The sequence below is a fragment of the Antedon mediterranea genome, chromosome 5 (assembly GCF_964355755.1).
Source record: "Antedon mediterranea chromosome 5, ecAntMedi1.1, whole genome shotgun sequence".
NCBI classification, from domain to species: Eukaryota; Metazoa; Echinodermata; class Crinoidea; order Comatulida; family Antedonidae; genus Antedon; species Antedon mediterranea.
In genome coordinates this window covers 13,489,931-13,514,850 of record NC_092674.1, presented here as the reverse complement: position 1 = coordinate 13,514,850, position 24,920 = coordinate 13,489,931, and the positions used below count along the sequence as shown (strand labels likewise).

General features: G+C 34.3%; 1 protein-coding gene across 1 annotated transcript in view; it reads left to right on the top strand.

The window, feature by feature from the left end:
• Positions 1–24,920, top strand: part of LOC140049715 (uncharacterized) — a 48,809-nt gene continuing 23,889 nt past the window's right edge. Inside the window, exons 1-4 of the mRNA XM_072094663.1 lie at positions 1–117; positions 3,994–4,092; positions 17,480–17,575; positions 22,001–22,117. Of these exons, the coding sequence (XP_071950764.1) occupies positions 1–117; positions 3,994–4,092; positions 17,480–17,575; positions 22,001–22,117 (429 nt within the window). The remainder of the gene's footprint in view (positions 118–3,993; positions 4,093–17,479; positions 17,576–22,000; positions 22,118–24,920) is intronic.

Genomic DNA, 24,920 nt, shown 5'->3' with positions numbered 1-24,920 from the left:
ATGTTTGTAATATTTCAGGATGGTTTGACACCTTTACATTTAGCTGCACAATACGGCCACACAGATGTTTGCACTGTATTGCTCAAGGCAGGTGCTAAATTGGATCTTCAGGCCAAAGTAAGTGTTACACAAATTAATAATTATAAATGTGCTATATAATTCAGTGTGATTAAAAAAGTGTTTTACAATTTAAAGGGCGTACCAGTAATAACATATCTAAATGAAGCAACCACAGATTTTCAACCGTCCGCGGTATAAAAATGATTTCCGGGTTGATATAGTTTTTGCTCTCCTCCAATATTTGCCGGTGACGGCGACACATATATTTTGCTTTTTTTTCAGGGGCAACGCCTGTAGTTTAAACAAAATGACATTGTACTGCAAAAAAAAAAAAAACAAAAAAAAACAAATCCATTTTATTAAAAAATCATCGAAGTATTGTGCACGGAAAATTATAAAATTAGCGTATAAAATTATATCAGAAATTGATATAGCCGAATGGTACTATACCCGAGTTGTTGAGTTGCTGTACTGTTAGGTTTGAAAAGGTTGCGCGCTATCTGTATGTACTGCATTGCCATTGAGACTCAGGGTGCTTTGACCCATTTTGCAAGCCGTTTAAAACGTGTTTTTTTTATTAATGACCCATTGATGATTGTCATTATTTGATGTTTGATTTAAAGTAAATACCGTAAATCTTCTAATAGTAACCCACTACTCCAATTGTAACCCCCTAGTCACAAAAACTATTATGACTAAACTAAATGACAGTAAATTCAAATTTATTTTGGTTTTAACACGATTTATTCCTTAAAAACGCCATTTTTTACAATGTGATTGTGTCGATGATCCTTATTTGTATGTACTTCAGCTTAGTCTCAATTATTGTTCCATTTTTAGTTAAAAATAAGGATATTTTAATACAACCCTTGACAGTTCATAAATAAATATTTGTTTTCGATTTGTTTTCGGCCACAGGTAGCGACATAGGACATAGCGACCACGAGACCATGTTCGCGGACTCTTTTCCCCATTACTTCTACGTTAATATGACTATCATTCAATTTTAAAAATCCAGCAAGAATTCTTGATAATTCATGTTGGACATGTCCAACCAACAGTGCCTCTTCATGAATTCCTTTGTAGACACCTCTATCATCTTTATGACATTGTATCCATTCCCCTGTGATTGGTTTCCAGACTTGTTTATGCACATGTTGGCCCCTGATGTTAATCAAAAATGTAATTGTATACACATTTACACTACTACTAGCTTTCGCCGTAATTTTTTTTAACGTCGAAAATGTGTTTATGCCTAGGATACGCGTGTATGGAAATTCTACGCTAGTTTATCCGTACTGTTTTATTATTTTGCTGACAGGAAATGTTGGGGGTGGGTTACTATTTTCAGGTACCTAATTTAAGATTAGTAATCGTGACCCACTACTCTAATAGTAACCCTCCTTCTAATAGTAACCCACCCTAAAAAACATTCAAAGAATAATAACCCAAGGTTCCTATTAAAAGATTTACGGTATACCAATTAGGCCTACCGCATTTATTTGAATAAACGCCCTCTCCCCCAATAATAATGGAATATCCAACCTCCACCCTCTAATAAACACCCCGCCACGTACATTACAAACCTAACACCCACCACCGACATCACAAAAACATCATTGTTTGTATATTTCTCATTACTATACATAGATCTAACGATGAGCGTTCCTTTAATGTTTAATTTTACATGACGTATTATTCAAAATGGAATGTATGGAATGGAATTATTAATTTCGCTTTAACAAATTTAAAAAAAAGTACTATTGTTCCTATAAAACTAACCCTCATAAGATTCACTTTAAACAAATTAATACTAAAATTACAGACAATATATAATAATTGTTAATACAATAAACAGACAAACTGTTCATATTCATAAACGAAATTAAATACATTGAGTCGAAAATAGATATCGCAAAAGGACAGTTACTAAAGTTCTAATACATTGTTAATACCTACTATGCAGGGTGACGTAAAGCAGTTAATTACGTAAGTATTAGAGAAATCAACAACACAGATCCAATAACCATCTGACAACGGACAAAAGAAATGCTTCTCTGTTACTTGCAAATCTAAATTTAAATTTGTCAAATCAGAAATCACTATAATTTATATGAATGATGAGCTCCAATTTATTTAAAATCAATTAAGTTCAATCTGAAAACATCATTGATGACGCAAAGTATAGCTAAACATTAATTATACATATTATTGTCAACATAATCGCGGTGAAGGTATTGCTGACACACACAGTTACACGTTTAACTCAGATGTAATTGGAATCATATGGATGTCTCAACAGGCTGCATCCCTTGCTATCAATTGTATTCCACCCAGCCACTGGTTCAGTCACCTGGAATTATGCACCTCAACAGCATGCTTACTAGATCAGAATGAAATTAGTTTATCTTCGTATACTAAGCGACTTACATTGTCTATACCTTACATAATTATTTGAAGTATGTATATCCCAATATCTAATTTGGTCTGTGTCAAAATTGGAGATTTTAAACCGTGCAAATACCAGGACACTTTTTCATGACCACCAGCAAATGAAGTTGATAAAGAACCCAGGACATTTCGTGATGAATATGTGGTTATCCAGTTTTCTGGTTCAAATGTTGATGTTGCAGCAGTTATGGAAGTCTGTTATCATATTCTACTGTATATAGAAATTGTCACACCAATTTAGGAACCAAGAACCAAACCAATTACCATTTATATGTGATGAAATGTTGCTGATTTCCTAATTCAAGATATTCATTTGAAGTGTGGTCATAGTGATAGAAGTAAGATGACAACAAATTTGAGTTAAATAACTGGATAAATTTAGTAAACGTTTATTTAAGAATAGAAAGGATGGCAGTCGAGTCAAATGATGACCCATTTGCCGATGTTGGCGTAGGTTGTTGACAACAAGAATGTTTTAAAGGAATCACGGCGTCAAAGTACAACATAATTTTAGACATAATTTGAAGTTGAGAGAATGATGTGATGTTGCGGTGTAGTAAACAACTGGCCGAAAACCACGCGTTCGTCAATAAGGTCGAATAGAGCTTGAGGTACTTCAATATTAGTATTCATTGACATTTGAATTTGAAGGCCTATAACTTCATTCAAAACGAACGAACGAAAACAACTTGAAATTTATAGACGTCCGTAGACAATAGATGTCACAGTTGTGCTTAACTGACTCATAACAGTGATATCTACCAACAAATTGAATATTATTCTCTATCAAGAAAAAATTCACTAAAAATGCATTGGTTTTTTTTACAAAGAAAACATACACTATTAACTTTATTGATTATTCGCACTTAATACTGTATGACACAAAATATACATAATTCACTATAAACAAGTCAAGCGTATGTGCGTATTTCAAGATGTGTGTTACTGTACACTCTGTACGTTAACGCGGATATCCCGAATTCATCACAGTGATGATTGAGTTCATATGTTAACCATTGTCCGTTTTATGTGTGCTTTTATACTTTCATTAATAATCGTGTTTCATTCGTTTCTGAAACTGGTACATACATATTATGCCTAATGAAAATCTAATTAAAAATAATATTGTTTTTATATAAATTAGATACATGATATATTACACATATCACACACACTGTCCAATGGTTTAACATTACAAAGTTTTTTGTTTACAAATTAGATACAAGAAGTATACATACCAGTATAATTTAACAACCTAAAAATTAACTTTGATATGTATGTGTTTGTATTGCAATAATTAACTAACCAATGTAATCATCAAATGCGCTTAGTTGCACTGATTACACATCCTTTAAATTATTATATTTAATTATTTAATTGAATTAGTATTACACATGATCACATCTAATTGATTTAGTACAACGTTAGATAGCTTGTTGTAAAGTGACAAAATACTATAACATAATGTTTGTAATATTTCAGGATGGTTGGACACCTTTGCATTCTGCTGCAAATAATGGCAAAACAGATGTTTGTACTATTTTACTCAAGGCAGGTGCTAATTTGGATCTTACAACCAATGTAAGTTTTACAAACATTATTAATACGGGGTGCTATATAGTTCAGTGTGATTAAAATAAATGGTTTAATTTTCAAATTTAAAGGGCGAACCGGTAATAACATACCTAAAGTACTGTACAGTACATTATATATAAATAATACTAAATTAGCAGAACAATTACAACTATGTATTGTTCTGTTAAACTTCAACACAACATGGTACAACATAACAACAATAGTTATTTTCATATCATATTTTTATAATAACAATCATAGCCTGTATAACAACATACTTGATATGTCGTCCTAAACAATGAAAACTGGAAACAACGCTTTTGCAGAATTTATATTATAGAAATCAATCACGCATACGCCTCATTTTTAATTATTCATTTTATTCTTCAAACTCATCATAAAAGTCATCAGCAACATTATTTAAAGCATCCGCCGGTTGATTAGAGAGTTTCGATAGAAACAGACAACCTACTGTATACAGTGAAACCATCGTAAAAAATACAAACCTTTTGTTTGTATTTTTTAAATAGTATCCACGAATAGGCCTATTAATACGATGAAACCAAGTAAAAGAATAAAAAAAAAATAATAAATATAAATATATGCCTACTGTATAAGCTTACATGTTGTTAATAATGATTTCAGTGCCCATTTATGTGAGATTAGAATTCGCGAAAAGAGATCGTGATTGCAGAGTAAACCTGAGAAACAAAATCCGATATTCTGTTATCTGAAATATGCCTAATTAACCTCATACTATTATAATTTAAGTGCAAAAAACTCACAGTAAGTTTACGTTTTCATACCATTGTAGGTCCTAATAATCGGAATGTAATCAATTTTGATTTGCCAAATATGCTTTTGTCAAATCCGAAAATAATTTGGATTTTTTTTTATGTTCATTTTTGTTAATTGTATTCGGATTTGAGAGTAACAAAACACACTGAATAAAACAACGAGCTCAAACATCTATCCAAAATTTGTTTCACACTTTAATTCTGTTTTGGGCGCGTTAGGCCCCGTGTCTAAACTAGCATAGGCAAGGCCTAATACACAGTAGGTCGTTGTTAGCAGGCCTAATTAAATATTTTAGAATTTAGTGTACCGTATATTTCGGTGTATACGTCGCACCTGTGTATAAGACGCACCCTCTAACTGAGAGTAAAACATCGGTATTTTGTATATCGTCGATGTACAAGACGCACTTTATATTTCATCAAAACAATGTTTTTTCTTACCTAGGCTCGGCCGCGCCCAGCATCAACAAGAAGAAAAATACCGCATTCCGTCAGTTCTTTCTAACTTGTTATTCATGAGTTTCGCACCCGCAACATCGAGTGCATGACCGCACGTGTGTGTGTGCTAGCCTCGCTCGATTCTTATCGAGAGGCGCATGTTTTCACGGACAATAGTATTCGATTAGTATCTATGTATCCTAGAAATATGGGTGGTTGCATGTAGAACAACATCAGAATTGCGTACAAAGGCGGGAACCCTTCCTTTTAATTTAACTGTTTTAGTATCACCGGGTTTAAGAAAAATCTTGTGTACTGGACGAAAGCTAAAAATCTTTGGTCTAATGCGAAATGTGTTTTCCTTAAAATTTAAAGTACCGTCGAGTTCAGACAATGTTTCGGTTCCAAATATCAGGTCAATACCTGTCAAATTTTTAACGATTAATGCTGAAATTTTAAATTTGTGTCCTTGGATAAATAATTCGAATTGCACTAAGTGGTTGGCATATAAGAAGTCACCGTTACCTAATCGAAATTTAGTTGTGTTCACTTTAACTGGCTTTAGACGCGATAAATAAAGTGAGGAATTAACGTACGATTGTGAGATTATAGTTCTAGTTGAACCACTGTCAAATAAAGTTAAAACATTTCTACCGTCTGGTAAATTTCCTTTAACGTAATTTCTGTCGTTAAGTAACAAGTCAATCTTATCTGAATTCCCTAAGTATTTTGCCTTAAAATTGTCATATTTTGTATGGGGGGCCAGATTATAGGCGGCATCTAGTCCCCTTTTTAAAAATCCTGCTGGTGGCTAGGGTAGTAATTGTTTGACTGTTGGTATGGGTATGGTGGGGGTAGTTTCCGTAAGAACGGTTTTGTTGTCGGCAGTGCCTTGCTATGTGGCCTGGTTTCCCGCAGTAATAACAGGTTGGGGGAGGTTGTCTATATCTTGGGGTCGGTGGGGTCTGGAATCGGGGTTTGTATGGGATTGGGCTTCGGTTTCGTCTTGGGATATAATTTCGGGTGGGGGAACGCGAGCGTCGGGTATCATCATTAAGGGATCGTTTTGTTGTGGCTATATCTAACTTAAGAGAATTTATCTCATGTTGGAGCGATTCGAGACTATTATCTGTTTCCTTGTTGATGTTGAATGAAACTTCCCGTGTGGAATCATCTACGGAAAGGTCAAGGTAATTTTGTGTGCTATTAGTACGATATTGTCAATAGTGGCATCGATTGGGGTGGACATGGCTACAGCTGCTCTACATTTTGGTGTAAGGGTCGAAAAAATGTATTCTTTATCTGCTGGTCAGCGTATCCAATTCTGTCTGCGGCTGTTTGATTTTGGTTAAGTGTTTTTCGGCGTTGTCTCCAGTGGTATAAGTAATTGAATCGTAATCTCTTATGTGCGCATAGATTGATTTGTTTTTACTCAACCTGTTAATGAATTGGGTTTTCAAGGATTCCTGTGATTCAGAATCGAACTGCTTTCCCTCAATCCAGAGTCTAGCTTGGCCCTGAAGGCTACGTTTGAAAATACTTATGAAATTAATTAATTGGGCATTATTTTCAGGGTTTTCTAAAGTGTGGGCCTCAAGGTAGTCGGTAAACGATAAATAGTGTGCACTACATTGTTCGTGATCGGTGATGGAAATGTCGTATCTTTTGGGAAGGAAATCGGTTTGTCTTAGGTGGGGCACGGGATGAGGATGGACGGGCTCATTTACGATTACTCCGTTATCAACGTCAACCATACTTTATAATTTTATTAATCAAAATATCAAAAACAATTTAGTGTATATATATGTAAACTCTCACTTTTCAATCAAGGTTACAAATCAAAAATCAAAATGGTTTTGACTTACCCCAAATGCTTCGGATCCAATTAAAAACGAATTAAAGGAAATGCAACAATGTTCAAGTGTTCAAACAACGAATTCAAAAAATGCGAAAGGTGTTCATCAATGTTCAAAATGGTCAAAAAAGGTAAATATTAAAAAAAACGATCGAAAAAAAATGGCGTGAAGTTGAAAGTGTCCAAACGAAACAGTTCTTGTCCTCTTGCTTCTGTTTTCCCTTTTGATTCTTCTTGTGTCTTTCTCGATTATCTTCTTTGTCTTCATCCAACGGTTATACGAAATTTAAAAATTCTGCTTGTCTCGATCCAGTTAAAATACAAATTTGAAAAAAACAATTCTGCTTGTCTCGATCCGGTCAAATGCTTATTTGAAAATAAAAATCTGCTTCTCTCATTCGAATATAATCTCAGCTTGTCTTTTGTGTTAAAGTAAATTTCTGGTTTTCTCCTTTCAAACAAATATGGTTGTCTTCGTCTTCGTCTTCGTGTCTTGTTGTGTTTATTTCTTGTTTTCTTGTTATTCTGTTTTCTCACTCTGTTCCTTATAAAATGTGGGTCTTCCACCATGTAATATAGTGTTATGTTGAGGTACTGACTTCTAATGAAGACTCTTACTCGCTTAACTGTAGTAACACATTGTTTATTCAATAATACGTTATATACTCAATACAATACAATACAATACAATATAGAAACAGGAACAGAGGATACAGTGATGCTGTCGGTGAGGTGTGAGGTGTGTAGGTCTGCTTCTGAAGAAGTGGCTGTGATGTGTGTCTGGGCTCTTCTGAAACGTTGGGGTATATTGGCTTCGGTTCAATTGCATATGTCACTACGTTATCTGTGAGGGTAACGATTGGTCCTAAGTTGGTTCAGGGGTGTTTAAGTAGAAGTGATTAACGGTATAATAAGGTAATTCTATGATGGATAAAACTCATCAGCTTCCTCTTGAGTTGCAGTGATTTTTGGGGCATATACCTACAATAGTGTAATTTTCATGGGTTTGCCATGCAGCCTTACTGACAACACCCTATCACTTATTGGATTATATCCCAGCAAAGATTTAGAGGTCCTTTCTTCAAGGTAATTTCCAACACCTCCATTGCCTGATATCTCCTTTCCTGAATAGATAACCATACCACCTTCTTCTGGTCTAAAATGTCCTTGTCCTGCCCACCTGTGCTCTGCTACACCCAAAACACTTATGTTGTAGTGAGTTGCTTCACTGATGACTGTGCCTAGTTTTCCAGCTGCCATACTTCTCACATTCCATGTTGCTATTCGTATCAAGTTTCTTAGTCGAATTTGTTTGGTTACAACACTACCTCCGTCAAGGCATGAGTTTCCCGCGGTCTTTGGCTCATGTCCGTCATCTGTAACTCGTCAGCCACCTTGTTTCCGTCGGTTCGGTGTCGATCGTCGATGATGAGGGATATTCCTGAGTTCTGATTGGTTGACGAACCAGAACCGCGCTTGCGACGCCTCAAAAAGTTGACCAAGGTTCAACATTTGAAAATTTGCGTGTAGTTTTCAACGCGTTAAAGTTGAAATTTGACTATCGTACAGTGTTCGCTTGTATGTTCACACTGGAAGCGTCCGTCGCCTGCCGCGTTCGTCACCTTTTAACGCGAAATTCGCTGCTTCGCCTTCGGTGTGCACCTGCCTTTATCCTATACAAATGCGACTCTTCGCCAGTAAAATCTCTGAGAGCTTCCGGCCTGGCAGTTCCACCATCCACTCTCATATCGGGTTGGTTTCAAAATTGTTCTGTCATAATGAGTGATTAGCAATACATACACGTGGTAGGTCGCCGTTGCTTTCCACTGTCGCAGTATCCACCTCACTTGTGGATAGTTGCGCCAGCTGTTGTTCAGTTGCCGCTGTACTGGTAACATCAAGATGACAGTTTGTCGGCTGTTGCTGTTACAACTCATCATCCTGCTGCCGATGATGGATCCGTAACCCCCTACCCTGGGAGCCTGCTCGGGTTTGTGGCGCCGACCATACCCGCCAGTCATAGAGTGTGGGTGAAATTTGTTTATTGTGTGCATTTTATAGAGGCTAGCTCCACACACAACCTCAGCCTACTCTACCTGGGTGTAGTTTGTAGTTTAACGTCATAACCATGATCCTACTAAAGATATTATGATTTTTTTTCCATTTTATTCTTTAAAAGGTACAGTATCAACAGTAACATTTTTGCTTACTGACAGTGACAAAATCTATTGAAATTGTACGTAATTTTCACTAAATAATGCGTTAAATATATGGATTCCACAGAGTTTTTAGCCCTCTAATTAATTTTGCTCTTTTGGCGTTCCATAAAAACCAAAATATTGAACATTGAGTGTGCGAAATTTGCAAACAGTATGCGAGAAAAAGGTCTCTAAAATCATCAATTTAACGTATTTATTCTACTTTTATGTGATTTTTCTACTAATTCTAAGGTGTGGTATTCAGGATAAAGTTGATTAACAAATGTCGAGTTAAAATACAAAGCAAGTGAAAAAGGGAACTATAGCGGGCTTAGCGGCTACTAGGCCTGGGCTTCTTCAATTTCGGTGATTTCTTGCCTCGCAATTTTGAGAAATGATAAAATGATGCCTCGCATTTTTTTGATGATGGTAAAATGATGCCTCGCATAAATGTCTGACTTGCCACGCTTGCCTTCCCCTCCTCGCGTGCCTCGCTGACTCGCACTTTGTTACTACCCCTGCTTACAGGAGGGTCAACTAATTAGATGAAGAACAAACAGGCTTTTCGAAAGTACGGCCGTTAAGGGAGCCAACTTTCGGGGGGTGAGCGCTCATGGGGGTTCAACTGTAATACTATAATACTAAAACTCTGAATTTTAAATCATCGTATATGGCAAAGGTCCATATTAAGGTGACTAATCAACATAATGTTTCATATATCATAAATGTGAAGTTACACTAAACCACTTAGTATGTGGTCTAAATAAAAATTCTTGAAAACATAATTTTAGCTTTTTGCAAATACATATTCATTTAGATGTTTTATTTGCACTCGCGTACAGCTAATCCAAATGTATATTATAATTATGATATATTTCATTAATAAACTAAGTAGGCCTAGTATTTTGAAAGGTCTATGTTTTATAATAAACAACATATTTTTAATCCGCCTGTAATACTAAAATAGTATCTAAGTTTCTAAACTATGGAGCACACAGCCCATTACAATAAATAAACATTTATCATGTTGTTAACTGCTTCCAATTTCAAGGGGTCATGTGCACTATCTATTCTGGGGAGCACGCTTGATATTTTTACTACATTAGCTTTTGTTTTGGTCACATTTATTACATCTACAAAAGAATTAGTAATATCGCTAATCGCTTCATCGCGCGCTCCCTTGTATGAATTCTCATATCTTCACACAACACCAGCTCCACTTATCGATTTGACTTTCATAAGATCATTATGCGAGGAGACATCCTTTATAAATGAATCACCATTAACATTTTTGTTTGTGAATAAATCACTGAGATCTTAAAGCCCCATTCCCTACGTTTTTTAGATCTAATTTAAGATCACAAACTATATTTAATGTAAAAATAATACTATATGGTCCTATTGCGATAACTTTTTTCGTCTTTAAACGGTTAAAAATGTGAAAAATAAATCGATTTTAATAATTATAGCGGCCCGCTATAAATCCCAAAATGCATTGCGCGCGGATTGATATTGTTGTTTTTCACCTGTAATTCGCCCACTTTTCGATCGATCGTGAAGCCAAAACAAATGGAAGACTCCTAACTTTTCAGCGAAAATACCGTGTTTTCCCCAATTTGTATCAACGGAGTCTGGCAAAAATAGAAAGATAATTAATGCAGCAACTATACAACGTCAGGCTAGGTATATAGCTAGCGTACGATGTTCGTACGTTACCGATGTTTACCAGCTAGGCCTACAAAACTAAGCCTAGCTAGGCTAGGCCTGAGACCGTCCACGAGAGGTCGATCGCCGCGAGCTACTTAGGTAGTGCATTGTTTCTCACTTTTTATCATAATTTACCATAAAACGTACATTTAAGACAAGGAATGACATGGTTTAATGTTTTTAAAGTGATATATATGTATTATTTTCCAAAAAACGTCCAAAATTGCAGGGAAGGGGTCTTTAAATGACACGACAATAGGTATTAAGCTATTAAAAAGTCCCATTCTCAACGTTTTTAATTTTTGCATAGACTTGCATCTTTTGAAGTTAAACCTCCAATTAGGCCTACGTATTTTTTGTTTTATAAATCTGTCATTGAAAGTTTTCTCACTGTTAGCATTGTAGATTCTGTAATAGTGTTTTACATCTGCCTTTAGAGCACAGAATGTTAATGTGTGTTGTGCTATTGTATTGTGCCATACAGAGCAACACTATGTATTTGAAGCAAATGATATATATATATAATATATATATATATATATATATATATATATATATATATATATATATATATATATATATATATATATATATATATATATATATATATAATTAGGTTATGGATTGAGATATCCATTTGATTTGGTGTAACAGGGGCCTACTACTAGCGTCGTAGCTTTATCGCGTAGTATTTTCCGGAGCTGCAGCACTGGCACAAACACAATAAAGTCATCCACAAAGACAGTTCTTGGTTTTGAAAAGTTAAATTCTTTTATTGAAGCTAGTAACCAGTCGGAATGAGATACTGTATAACAAAAACAGTGTTACTATATTTAAAATAACATATCAGTGATCGATCGATCAATCGTATCATTAACGACAGTATAGGCTACAATTGCGTTGTGTCTAGTATAACAATCAAATAACTAATCAACTGTATTAACTTAAAACAATTCTAAAATTAAGAGAGATAAAAATATAAATGCTTACCTCGTAACCAGTCGGAAGGAGATTAAAACCTTCACTTTGGGCTAGGCACTAGTAAGTGTCATCCATTCCCAGTTAGGTACTATGACAATTTTTAACCGACGGTATATACATTTACCATAACGTTATTTCGTAGTTTACAGACCGATTTTATTGCAACTCGAGTCATACACATGTAATTATCAATTTAAAGTTCGGTTATACAAAAAGAAGAAACTATTAAAAAAAATCAATTAACAAAATCCCTTGTCCATTTATGAACTGACCCATACTGAAACATTATACACTAACTATTCATGACCATTTACCCGCCACTTGGATGAGGTGACTCATCTATTTATAGCATGGTCACTTATCATTCCAGCTTTTACTTTAATAGGTCCCACAAGGTTTCTCAGATTCAAGTCAAATTCAGCAGATAAATCATTCAATTATTGGGTATAAGCATACCTGTTACATTGGTAAAACATTTATTTTAAACCTTATCCACTCCCAGTAACGGCAAAATGAAACCAATGAAATTGGAATTTACCAGTCAAAATGTGTTACCACCTGAACACATTTTGGATACGTTGTCAGTCGTAACTGCTTGTTCAAACGCAAACACCAATGTATTATAATTTACATTGGTGCATCCAGCATCGTGTATAAGAGAATGTTGCATAAAGTATAACAGCACATGAAAGAGTACTACAAGAGCATGATGTCAATACAGATATGAGATTAGTGGCTTTCTGTAGTTTGCAACGCCCTTTCATCTATATATAAATTTACGTAAGGGTAAAATTCGGTAAATCGCGCCTTACTTCTAGATGTTTTTACTCGATGGTATATAAAGTTGGTTCGTACTTTCGGTACTGATTTTAACCACCTGATGTAACCCTGTTTACTAATTAAATTAAGTTAGATAATTAGTTATTGACGATTAAAACGAATTTAGGTTCAACGATTTGCCCCCAAATAGGGGTGTTTTCCGATCGTGGTATACACTGTCTAATGGATGTCCATCTTGAAAAATACCCGCCACAAAAATGCGAGGAGGCTTCGCATTTTCCTATCTCCTCCTACGATAATTGTTTTTAATAGCTGAAAAGTGGTTGAACAGCTAGAGTACAGCATCTTAATGTAAAAAAAATACTATTTTGATAGATTTAATATACGATTATACAAATGTATTGATTTGCGATGAATGGAACATCCCAATCTCTCAGTCTGCCAGAGTTTGGTTTAACACAAGTAGGTAGATTCATGAGCCCTTGGTTTAACACATACGGTAGGTAAATATATGGGCCCTATGAGAATAAACTTGAGCAATACTGTAAATACCTATTAACTATTTTTGGTCCTCATTTGATTCGAACATTTCTTACTGTGAATATTCGTACTGTTGGGTGTAATATAAAAATATATACAAATAAACGTTATTACTGACATTGTGGATAGGCACTACTGTTAGATATATAAACACATTATTATATACACATAAACTTTATACTGACAGTTCCTTCTCAACGTTTGTATTAATTAATAATTACCAACAATATAAACGTCGTAGTGGTGTATCGTGACATGTACTTTAATATTTCAATCGATTATGACAGTGACAGTTTTAACAAAGTATTAAATCGCAAATGTTTTACTGTATTTAGAGGTATATTATTTATAGGCATATAAAACATGAACAAAATATTTTGTTACTGAGTGGATAAAGAATATATTTAAAAATTGTTCCTCTTTGTACCTATCCGCTTTCCCATCCCTCAACCCTAATGTTACATACAAAACACAAATTGGGTTTCTTTAAATGAGTCCAAATCAAAAATTTGGACTCATTTTGTGATAAGTTTCTCCTTCGGAAGTAATTCCCAGTGTGCTAATTTTAGTTGACAACATAAATCATCGTGTCTATTTATTCGTTTCTGTATACGACAATTATAGTATTATAGTCCTGCGGAACGTACATTTGAAATCGCCAGTTTTGTTACGCTGAAATTACTGTGTATTCGAGAACCATCTAGTTACCGTAATTGGGTATGTGTGTTAATAGAACATTGTCACAAAAAACATTGCATACAAAAATAAGTCATGATATTTTTTTGGTCACAAAAGTTAATTCAGAACATCAATAAATATATTTCTGAATAAAACTGAAAACATGAATTATTTGTTTAAATATATTGCTTAACATTTTTTATAAATACTGGGATTTACTATTACATGTATACCCATCTGAATATACATACACCTTAATCAGACTGAAAACATTATCCAAATGAATACAGTATTTAAACAGCCGACTACTAATATGCCTTTGTAGATTCATTCTATAACATAGTTTCATTCCATCAAAACTACAATAGTAACATTATCATTCTCTTCTGATGATGAGAATAGTTTCTCCAAACATGTCACATTTTAAGGCAGTTTTCCTATTCATTAAATGCCTCACTATAGTTTTTTTAACATTAACATATACCCATACCTACAACTTTATAATAAACCGAATGCTATCATCTCTTTTTGAAACTATTTTTAAATAGTGTGTTTGGTGTATTAAAATACACCGAACACAATAACATCTACCCGTCTTTGATAGTGCAGCCTATCATTCACAGCTAATGACACACTTGTACACTTTTTTGTGTCTTATTATCCAATGCCTTCCAACACAATCTGCACAGACACTGAATACTGAATATTGAAAAGCTTTATTTGTCCATCATCATCATCATAAAATAACAACAGAAATTCTTCTTGAAGATTGACAATTATTAGTAAAATAATAAATAGATATACAATAAAATATATAATGTACACACACATAATTGCACAAAAAAATATAAGTTATGAAACACGGTGTAAAAAATGACAAGGTATAAAAATTGAATAGGATTCAGGAGATTAAAATAGTTTAAAACAGCTTTAAAAGGATTAAAAACAGCTTTAAAAGGATTAAAACCATTAGAATGTTCCTAAAACCTTACAATTTATAAATTGCTAAAATTCAAATAGGCTAAAAATGTTAAAAACGTTTAAAAAAATATTAAAAATATAAAAACATTTTATAAAGTTTCATTGTTTACATAGTCTTGTATTACATAACATGTTATCGATGGTGACGTGAATTAATTATATGAATAGCATTTGCACCTTATTGCTCTACTTAAGTTCGCTAGATCATATAAAAGTGCATTATAATAGGATCAGATCCTTTTTATATTGTCCTTTATTAATAATTATAATATTGTCAACCCTTCTGATGTTTCTTCATGGTTGTGCAGAGAGATGATAATACAATTGTCACAGCTGGAATAAGGTGACCAGGAAGAAAATTAATTACTTCTGCAATATTATAAAAACCTTTTTCAATAATATTTCTCTGCTGGATTGTAATGAGTTTTTTTTTATATTAAATATTGTTATAATGTGTCCTATTAATTTATTTATTTATTTTGTTTAAGGTCTTACCACACTCTGACTTTTAATGTGAAATCGAGTTAAATGTATTCAGAGTGAGATTTGACAATGTAAATTATCTTATTTAAAATAATTTACATTGAAAACCTTCAATTGTATTTATATTATATTTTATTAATGTTAATTGCTGTTCAAATACAAATACACAGATACAAACACAAATAAATACAAACACAGTCTACCAAATCATGGAGATATAAAGCTCAGTGAGACTAAAAACTGTTAACTTATGATGTACACAGCCTTTTTAATACTTTGTTGAAATGCCATTATTTTATCATTTCAATCATTGATTTATTTACAGAAATTTATAAAACTTCATCAGAAGTTTTAGAATGGTCATATTAGTTGTATTTTGATTATAACAATCTATATATAAATTATGGTTAATTCTGACATAGGCGAGCACAATGCAAAAACTTCTCTACAAATCTCCGCCTTGGATACCTACCTTATCTATCCGAGATGTACCGCGAAACGTAGATTTGATAACATTAGTGTGCACGCCGACGCTATTGTTCCATATTTATATCTTAGGAAGATATTATAAAGAGTTTTTTAACAACATTTATGATTTCAACATTGGATTTTCCTCTCAATTTCAATTCTTCCCGGTCAAAGTAATTTCCGGGTTTAAGATAAGTTCACCTTAGTTTCAAATATTTTCTCTCTTTTATACACAAGGGAGCAGTTAAAATAACAGATTTGACCCTAAATGTGACTGGAAACAGGCACTTTCCATCAATCAATACGGTGTCCCTTTGGAAGACGAAAAAAAAATTGGCCATTAATCATAGCCATTTCAGTTTTTTGTTTATTTTAAAACATACCACACGTGTGTGAAGGTACAGTAGTTAAATAATAGGAATTATACTGCAAATTAATAAAGATCAAATTAAATATACGCCATAAAGAATCAGAATATATTGTGGAGAATAGTATTATAAAATTACATAGGGAGATTTGATAAGACATTTTTCGAGTGAAATCCCGATAGCTGAGTTTTATTGAGTAAGCTTGCAGGAATAACTGTAGGCTATCTTCCTGTGTCCCGTTAGGACTGAGATGTCTGCCCATGTTGCAAGCCGTAATGTCTTCTTTCTTGGGCCCACTCTGTCACGGCAGTTAGTTTCAAAAGTTGATTAAATTAAATAATGTATTAATAATTATTAGGATGGTATTCATTTGAATAAACGCCTCTCCAATAAAACATCACTTTGAATAATAACCCCCCCCCCCACAACCCAACTATCTAATAAACGTCCATCCACATATTTATAATAACACAATTATACTATTTGTAGTAGAATTTGATTATAAATGTTACCATATTATTAGAACTAAAAAATTTAACATATATCCCTCGAATAAGCACCTCCCTCAAATTACCTCCGCCTCCCCAAAGGGCCCTACCAAACAATAAAAACTATACTTTAAAATGTTATTAATCATCTAAAACACTGTGAAACAAAGTAGTTCAGTTTTACGAATGTAAAGCATTTTCAATAATGGTAACCAACAGAAAATGTATAAGGAGAACATTGTCATTCCGAGAACCATCGTCTACACTTCCTAGAGGGGGAGCGAGCGAAGCGAGCTCACCCTCTAGTATATATTCAATTTTTTTAGTAATACAGTACCAACATGTATAGATAGTATTGTAGCAGTATAAAACCATGTTTGCACAGGAAAAAACAATAAACATATGGATGTTTGTTTTTGAAAGAATATGGAATGGATCAGTGTATTATATCTTCACTGTGTAAACTTTTATTTATGAAAAGTTAAAATCATGACTGAATTAAATGACTTAAAAAGATATATGAATAGTTAATATTAATGTGTTTAAATAAATTAAACGCATTAATAACCATGCCTCCTCGTTGCTAAGAAGTTTGTAATATTGTATGAAATATTATATTCTATTTTTTTAGGATGGAAATACACCACTCTTGTTAGCTGCTAGCGTAGGTCAAACTGCAAGCTGCATAGCATTAGCCCAGCATGCTGATTTAAATCGCAAAAACCAAGTAAGTTGTGAATAATCTACGGGGGCTGTATAGCCACCTCGTCGGGGAGCCTAGCGGGGAACGCGAGTACTTTCGTCGGGGAATATTATACAGTAAAAATTATTCGTGTTCACTTCGTAGCTTCAGCGCCTAGAAAACCGCGACGTTCCATTTTTGTTAGTACGTCGGAGGGCTATTACACTTTATATGCATACATTATTGCCAGCGATCTAATAAACAATTTGTACGCACTGCATTGGGCCCGGCCCATTGCGGTTTACACGTGATATCATGTTCCATCCAGGGACCAGAATATTATGTACTGTAGTTTCCAGGCGAACATTTCCGAAGCGTTACGTCGTGTGATGTATATCGACGAACGCTATACAAATACTTAAATTATTAAATCATAATGTAGTGATTAAAGTCAAAGGTAAAAAACATGGGTGTTTTGGAATATTTTGACAACAAATTCGCTTATGTATTCCTATCGATCACCAAGATTTCTATATAATTATGATATAAAATATTGTATTGGCCAGATAAATAGTTCAAATGGCAAAATAGGTGGTTTCTAAAGGCTTTTAGTATTTTTCTTTACAGTGAATAGAGAGTTGGGTACACTGCTTAATTTAGGACAATTTTGAAGTCTCTACGGCCAGCAGTTGATGCGGTATTGAGAATTTAGGGTCAAAGTTATAAATTTTGAAACCAATTTTGTATCCTATCGATCACCAAGATGTCTATAAAAATAACTATGCCTACCTCAATAGTTCAAAGGTCAAAATAGAAGGTTTCTAAAGGAATTTGTTTGTTTTTTTCATTAAAGTGAATAGAAAGTTGGCCATTCCGAATAATTTGGGACAACTTTGTAGTCTCTACGGCCAGTCGTTGATGAGATATTGAGATAATCCAAATTTAGGGTCAAAGGTCAAAACAGGCATTTCTGACCATCTTGTTAAACTTATTCATTACAGTGAATATAAATATGGGTCTTCTGAGTATTTGTCAGCATAATGGTAAATAAATTTAAGATGGCCGCCATTTTGAAAAATGGCCCAATCGGGTTGAAGCACAACGGGGAAACCCGGGGACTTTTAGTATGTTGTTTCAGACAACATTAGGGACCTATCCTGAAAAATTCAGCTTTAGCATATTTATTTCTACATCAAAGTCTAATACTCCTGTACTATTAACCTATTGTTTTAAAAATCCAGCTCGATTTATGCCTGTAAGTACATTTTTCAAATTTGTAAAGATTTTCGTTTTGTTTATTTATACTGATCGTTTTTCCTGAAATATTTAGTAGTCTTATATAACACATATATTAGGGTAAAATATTATATGATAAGCTTCTTGGTTGAGCCATGGAGGTATAAACCTCCATGGTTGAGCCACGTTTTTTTTTCTATGACACGAATTAATGCTGTCTGTGCCTATGGGGTTGGTTGAATCAGGTGATGCAACCTACCCCATCACGTGATGCAACCAGCCCCAAGATAATAATGTGCATTGTTTATGTTAATTTATGTAGTTTTAAACCTTTTCAACTCAATAATATTAACTATAGAAATGTTCTTATACAGAATAGAAATTTAAAGATGTAAATTGTAAGAAATTAAACTACATTGCTACACTAGGCCTAACCTAAAATTACAGTATTATTATTAAGTATTGTAAAAATATAAATAAACATCTTTCAAATAATTTACTGTATTACTATTATACTATAGGCATAGTTATTAAAATTAAATTATGGAGGCTACTATAGCCTATAGGGCCTAGTATACGACTGCCAGCGCTACCTATTTTTGGTTAATTCTAATCTTTGGTTTGCATTTTTCAGTTATCAACATACAGTCATGCCTAGAACTCATAAGAGAAAAACCGAACGGGGGAAAAACCCAGAAATTTTAAAACGAGCAGCACGAATTGTGATATTGGAGAACCTGTCTGTAAGATCAGAGGCAAAAGACTTTGATGTCAATTACAGTACTCTCCAAAAACTTGTCAACAAACTAAAGAAAGGTATGGATACTGAAATGTATAAAAATAATAATAAGGTATTAAAATATTACTATTAGCTAACTGTATACATTAAACTATATTTTCAGATGCCGATGGTGCTTTGAATACCCCTCTTGAAGTGACAAGAGCATTAACTGACACACACGTTGGATATGTCCGAAATTGACAGGTGTTTAGTGACAACCAAGAGGAAACGCAGAGCTGCTGCTATGTATTTTGGTTTGACGCCAGATGATGTAAGGAAGTTTGCATATGAGCTAGCCATAGCATATGAAGTAGATTTGCCACAAAGTTGGACTGAAAACCAGAAAGCAGGGAAGGATTGGTTTTGTTCTTTTTTGAAGCGTCACCCAAATATTAGTATAAGAGCTGCAGAAGCGACAAGTTTAGCGAGAGCTATGAATTTTAACCGGAACAATGTTTCAAACTTTGTTGACAAACTGGCTACAGTTATGGACAGGCACAAATTTGCTCCAAATGATATATGGAATTTGGACGATATCGGGGCAACAACAGTGCAAAAGCCATCAAAGGTTGTCGCTAAAAAGGGAGAAAAGCAAGTCGGAGCTATTGTAAGTGCTGAGCGAGGTGTTCTAGTTACTGTGTGCCAAGCAATAAACGCAGTAGGTAATGCAACAACACCTATGTTCATATTTCCTCGGGTTAAGTATCAGGGCTATTTCATCCGCGATGAACCACCAGGAAGCATTGGTAGAGCGAATGGATCTGGATGGATGCAAGAAGATGACTTCCTTGCTTTCATGAAACATTTCGCCAATTTTTCAAAGCCATCTAAAGAGAAGCCAGTGTTATTATTATTGGACAATGCAGGACCACACTTGTCAATAGAAACCCTTGACTTTGCTAAGGAAAATGGTATTGTCATACTTTCCTTTCCACCCCACACGAGTCACAAACTCCAGCCACTGGATAGAAGCGTATAATATGGTCCATTTAAGACATACTTGCGGTCTGCACAGGATTCATGGATGAAGACTCATCCCGGCGAAAGAATGACCATCTATGACATCCCAGGTGTGGTAAAAGAGGCACTTTCTAAGGCAAATACGCCTATATATATAATAAATGGGTTTCGCAAGTGTGGAATATTTCCATTTAACCGAGACATCTTTGAGGATTTCGAATTTGCACCTGCTGATACGACTGATCAACCAGATGCAGAAGATGAGCCAATTGCAGAAGATGAGTCAATTGCAGAAAATGAGCCAGTGGCAGAAAACGAGCCAGTAGTAGAAAATGAGCCATTGACAGAAAACAAGCCAGTAGCAGAAAATGAGCCAGTGTCGGAAGATGATTTTGAAATTCCACCACCGGTCGTCAATGCAAGTCAACTGTCAACACCCAATGAAATTTTAGAGGATGAACCGTCCACATCTGCTGCATGCCGAAGATTGCCATTTAGCCCGGAAACTATTCGCCCATTTCCAGTTGCTCCACCAAGAAAAAACAAAGGCCATGGCAGAAAAACTTTAAAATCTGCAATTCTGACTGACACCCCAGAAAAAGAGGCAATAATGAAAAGGAAATCTGCAAGTAAAAGTAAGGGTAAATCAAAATCAAAATCGAAGTCGAAAACGCCAAACAACACTCAAAAAGAAAAACCAAGTAAGGGAACTGACTGGTATTGTGAAATTTGTGGAGTGTTTAGCGGAGGGTTGTGAAGAAAGGTCACATGTGGAGTGCACCGAAAATGGACGCACATTCATTTGCTCGGTTTGCGAGTAACCAGTTTTTCATGTAAACGTAAACATTTACTGTATACATTTAATTACATTTCTTGTTGTGCCAAGTTTGTTCCTGTAATTCGAATATATTATTTTAAACAACTCAAATAAACAATTTAGTTAAAAAGCCTAACTCTTTAAACAATTCATATTTATGTTATGGTGCTTTTTACGTGTAATAATAACTAACATTTTAAAAACATAATAGTGCAGCAGCTTTATATATTATAAAATAGTTTTTTTAATAGTAGTTTATTAATTAATATATATGTGTTATAATGTGGTTTTCATCTTAATAAATATATATTAAAGATATCATTGTATTTATTACATATTATTTCATGATTCAACTAACCCCACTATGTGATTCAACCTACCCCGATGAAGGGGTTGGTTGAATCGGTCGACTCATCTTGGTAATTTCTTAATATGTATTTTCTAAATATGTTTTCTGATGTCCATATAATTCACTGTGTTGCCTGAAGGAATGTTAGTGAACATACACTGTTAATTACAGCTTAACTAATGCAACCAAAAAAACAATTATGGTCAAAAATAGAAAATGTGATTCAACCAACCCCACTCTGCCCTGGCCTCTCTGGCCTTTTTGTTAAACTTATTTAAAATATATGCAGTACAGCTGGTGCACTTTATTTTTTTCACTTTTTACTAGAATGGAGACAATGTTATGCAAGTATGTGCTCGAGCAAATATTCAATATGAAGAACACAGGAATATTTTTGTGTTCTTCATACAGGAAGGAAGTATGGACATTTACAATAAAAACAAGGTAAGTTTGTCATTAAGTACTGTAATGAAATTATGTTGCATGTGTAATGAAATTATGGTACGCTTGCTTCGCTCGCGTACCATCTAGGTCGTACCCACAGATGGTTCTCGAATACATACTAATTTCAGCGTTAAAAAACTGATGATTTTAAATGTACGTACAATAATACATGTCGTTTACACAGGAACGAATAAATAGACACTGCTGTACTCAACTAAAATTAGCACCCTGGGAATTACTTTCGAAAGAGAAACTTGTCACAAAATGAGACCAATTGTTTAAGTCAAATTTAAACAAACTTAATTTGTGTTTTGTATGTAACATTAGGGTTGAGAGATGAGGAAGAGGATGGGTGCAAAGAGGAACAATTTCTAAATATATTCTTTAACCATTTAGTAACAAAATATTAATTGTTTTCATGTTTTACAAATAATATACAACTAAACACAGTAAAACATTGCGATGTAATACTTTGTTGAAACTATCAGTATCACCGTCCTAGTAGATTGAAATAGCAGTACATGTAACGATACATCACTACGACGTGTATGTTTAATCTATATATAAATTTACGTAAGGGCAAAATTCGGTAAATCGCGCCTTACTTCTAGAATTTTTACTCGATGGTATATAAAGTTGGTTCGTACTTTCGGTACTGATTTTAACCACCTGATGTAACCCTGTTTACTAATTAAATTGAGTTAGATAATTAGTTATTGACCATTAAAACGAATTTTGGGTTCAACTATTTGCCCCAAATAGGGGTGTTTTCCGATCGTGGTATACACTGTATAATGGATGTCAAACTTGAAAAATACCCGCATACAATAATACGAGGACGCTTCGCATTTTCCTATCTCCTCCTATGATAATTATTTTCGCGCCGCGGCTCTAGCCAGCTATGTCCCAGGAGGACACATTCATTAATAAGCTGTTTCATAGCGGTAGCTTTAGTATCTAAGGCTCACAGTTTTGTGAATTTGGAAACTCGACTATAATTTCCAATCAATTATCGTCAGAAGGTGAACAATCAGTCTAGGTAGCAGCAGCAGATTATTAGGAACGCCTGCTTCATTAATTAATCCAGAAAAAGGTTTGTACATTATCTATTTGTTTATTAGCCTTCTCCTAACACAATTATATTTTCTTTAAAAAAAGGTTTTATAAGTGGTTTCAACATTTATGATAGTAATGTCACAGTTCTGTGTCTGGACGTAACTTCATAGACCTACTAGTTATATTATTCATATTAACTGATACTTACTCTTCATTTACCGTAAAGTTCAGTTTTAATGAAATATATAATATAAATTGGCTTCGTAACAATTAATTAGTGTTGAAAAGGTTAGTTTTTTGGTGATAGGTGAAAATGACATGTAACTTCGTAATCATTTTTTTTTTTTTTGTATAAAGGCCCAATTACACCATGATGATAACGACGGACGATAAATATATAGCATGCATTTTTAGTCGCGTGGAAGCGACTCTATAGTTCACTATGTCGGTCGGTTGGTCTGTCTGTCTGTCTGTCTGTCTGTCGGTCTGTCTGTCGGTCTGTCTGTCTGTCTGTCGGTCCGGTATCACTATGCGTTTTATCGCTTTATGACCTTATCTTGATATCAGTTTAATCTAGCTAAATCAATTTTTCACAGAATATTCCTTATGGCCAGGAATCGATGTGGTTATGATTTCACGGTGCGCAATAAAAAATTACGCGGTCTACGCACGATTTAACGAAATCACGTTTGTAATCATATCTTAACAACCATGAATCACAATTAAATAAAATTTGGTACTCATAAATGTCAGGGCATAAATCATCATATGGCAATACAATTACGTGCGTAGCGCATGTAACGCATGCGTACGCGCGCCTAAAATTTTCAAAATTTATTTTCGATGAAATAAGAGAACGTTTCAGGCAATTTTAAGCGTTTACAAAATTGCCATGAGTGCGCAGATTTTTGCGCGCGCACTGCGCGTTAAATGTTATTGCGCACTCTTTTTGCCCGATTTCTGTTTTCTTTACTTACTTTTCAACTCGAAATTACGTTATACGAGCACGTCAAAAGTGACAGGCTACGCACGTGTAAATTAAAAAAAATATAAATGTTTTTAAACATTTCAACATTTTTAAACATGTTCAGTAATTTCGGTCAGTATAGTTCACTATGTCGGTCGGTCCGTCTGTCTGTCGGTCTGTCTGTCTGTCGGTCTGTTTGTCTGTCGGTCCGGTATCACTATGCATTGTAGCACGCGACTTAATGGCTGTTGGCCTTGTTTTTACATAAACCAAAAGAAATTAGAAAGGTTTTCGTTCTAGACCTATAGGATAATCATTTATGCTGTCTTTGATAAAAATAATGTTTTTCAAATTCCAATCAAATGACGGCATGATAAATAAAAACAATAAAATCGCTGTATTGTCACGATATTATTGGTCTTACTAATTGTCATATTATTATGTTGTGATTCTCTCTGTTTAGAGAAGGATGCTTTAGACCAGGTCCGCCTTATTATTAGCCAATCAAAATTGTATAATTTTTGGAGGGAAAATGTTATCCTCCTCTGAAGCCTAAAATTTGCATATCCAGTATAAAAGTAGAATGTAATAGATATTAGAGGAGAAGAGAGAATAAGATCAGAGTAGATAAACGGAAAGATGATCAAGAGAATATTAAGGCTTGACTGGTAGTGGTAGAAAGATGTATTAATCGAATTACGAGGAATAAAAGTTCTAGTTGAATTAAATATACTTTTTGCATGAGTTATCATTCAGTGACAGCTGTGTACGTCGCGTGGA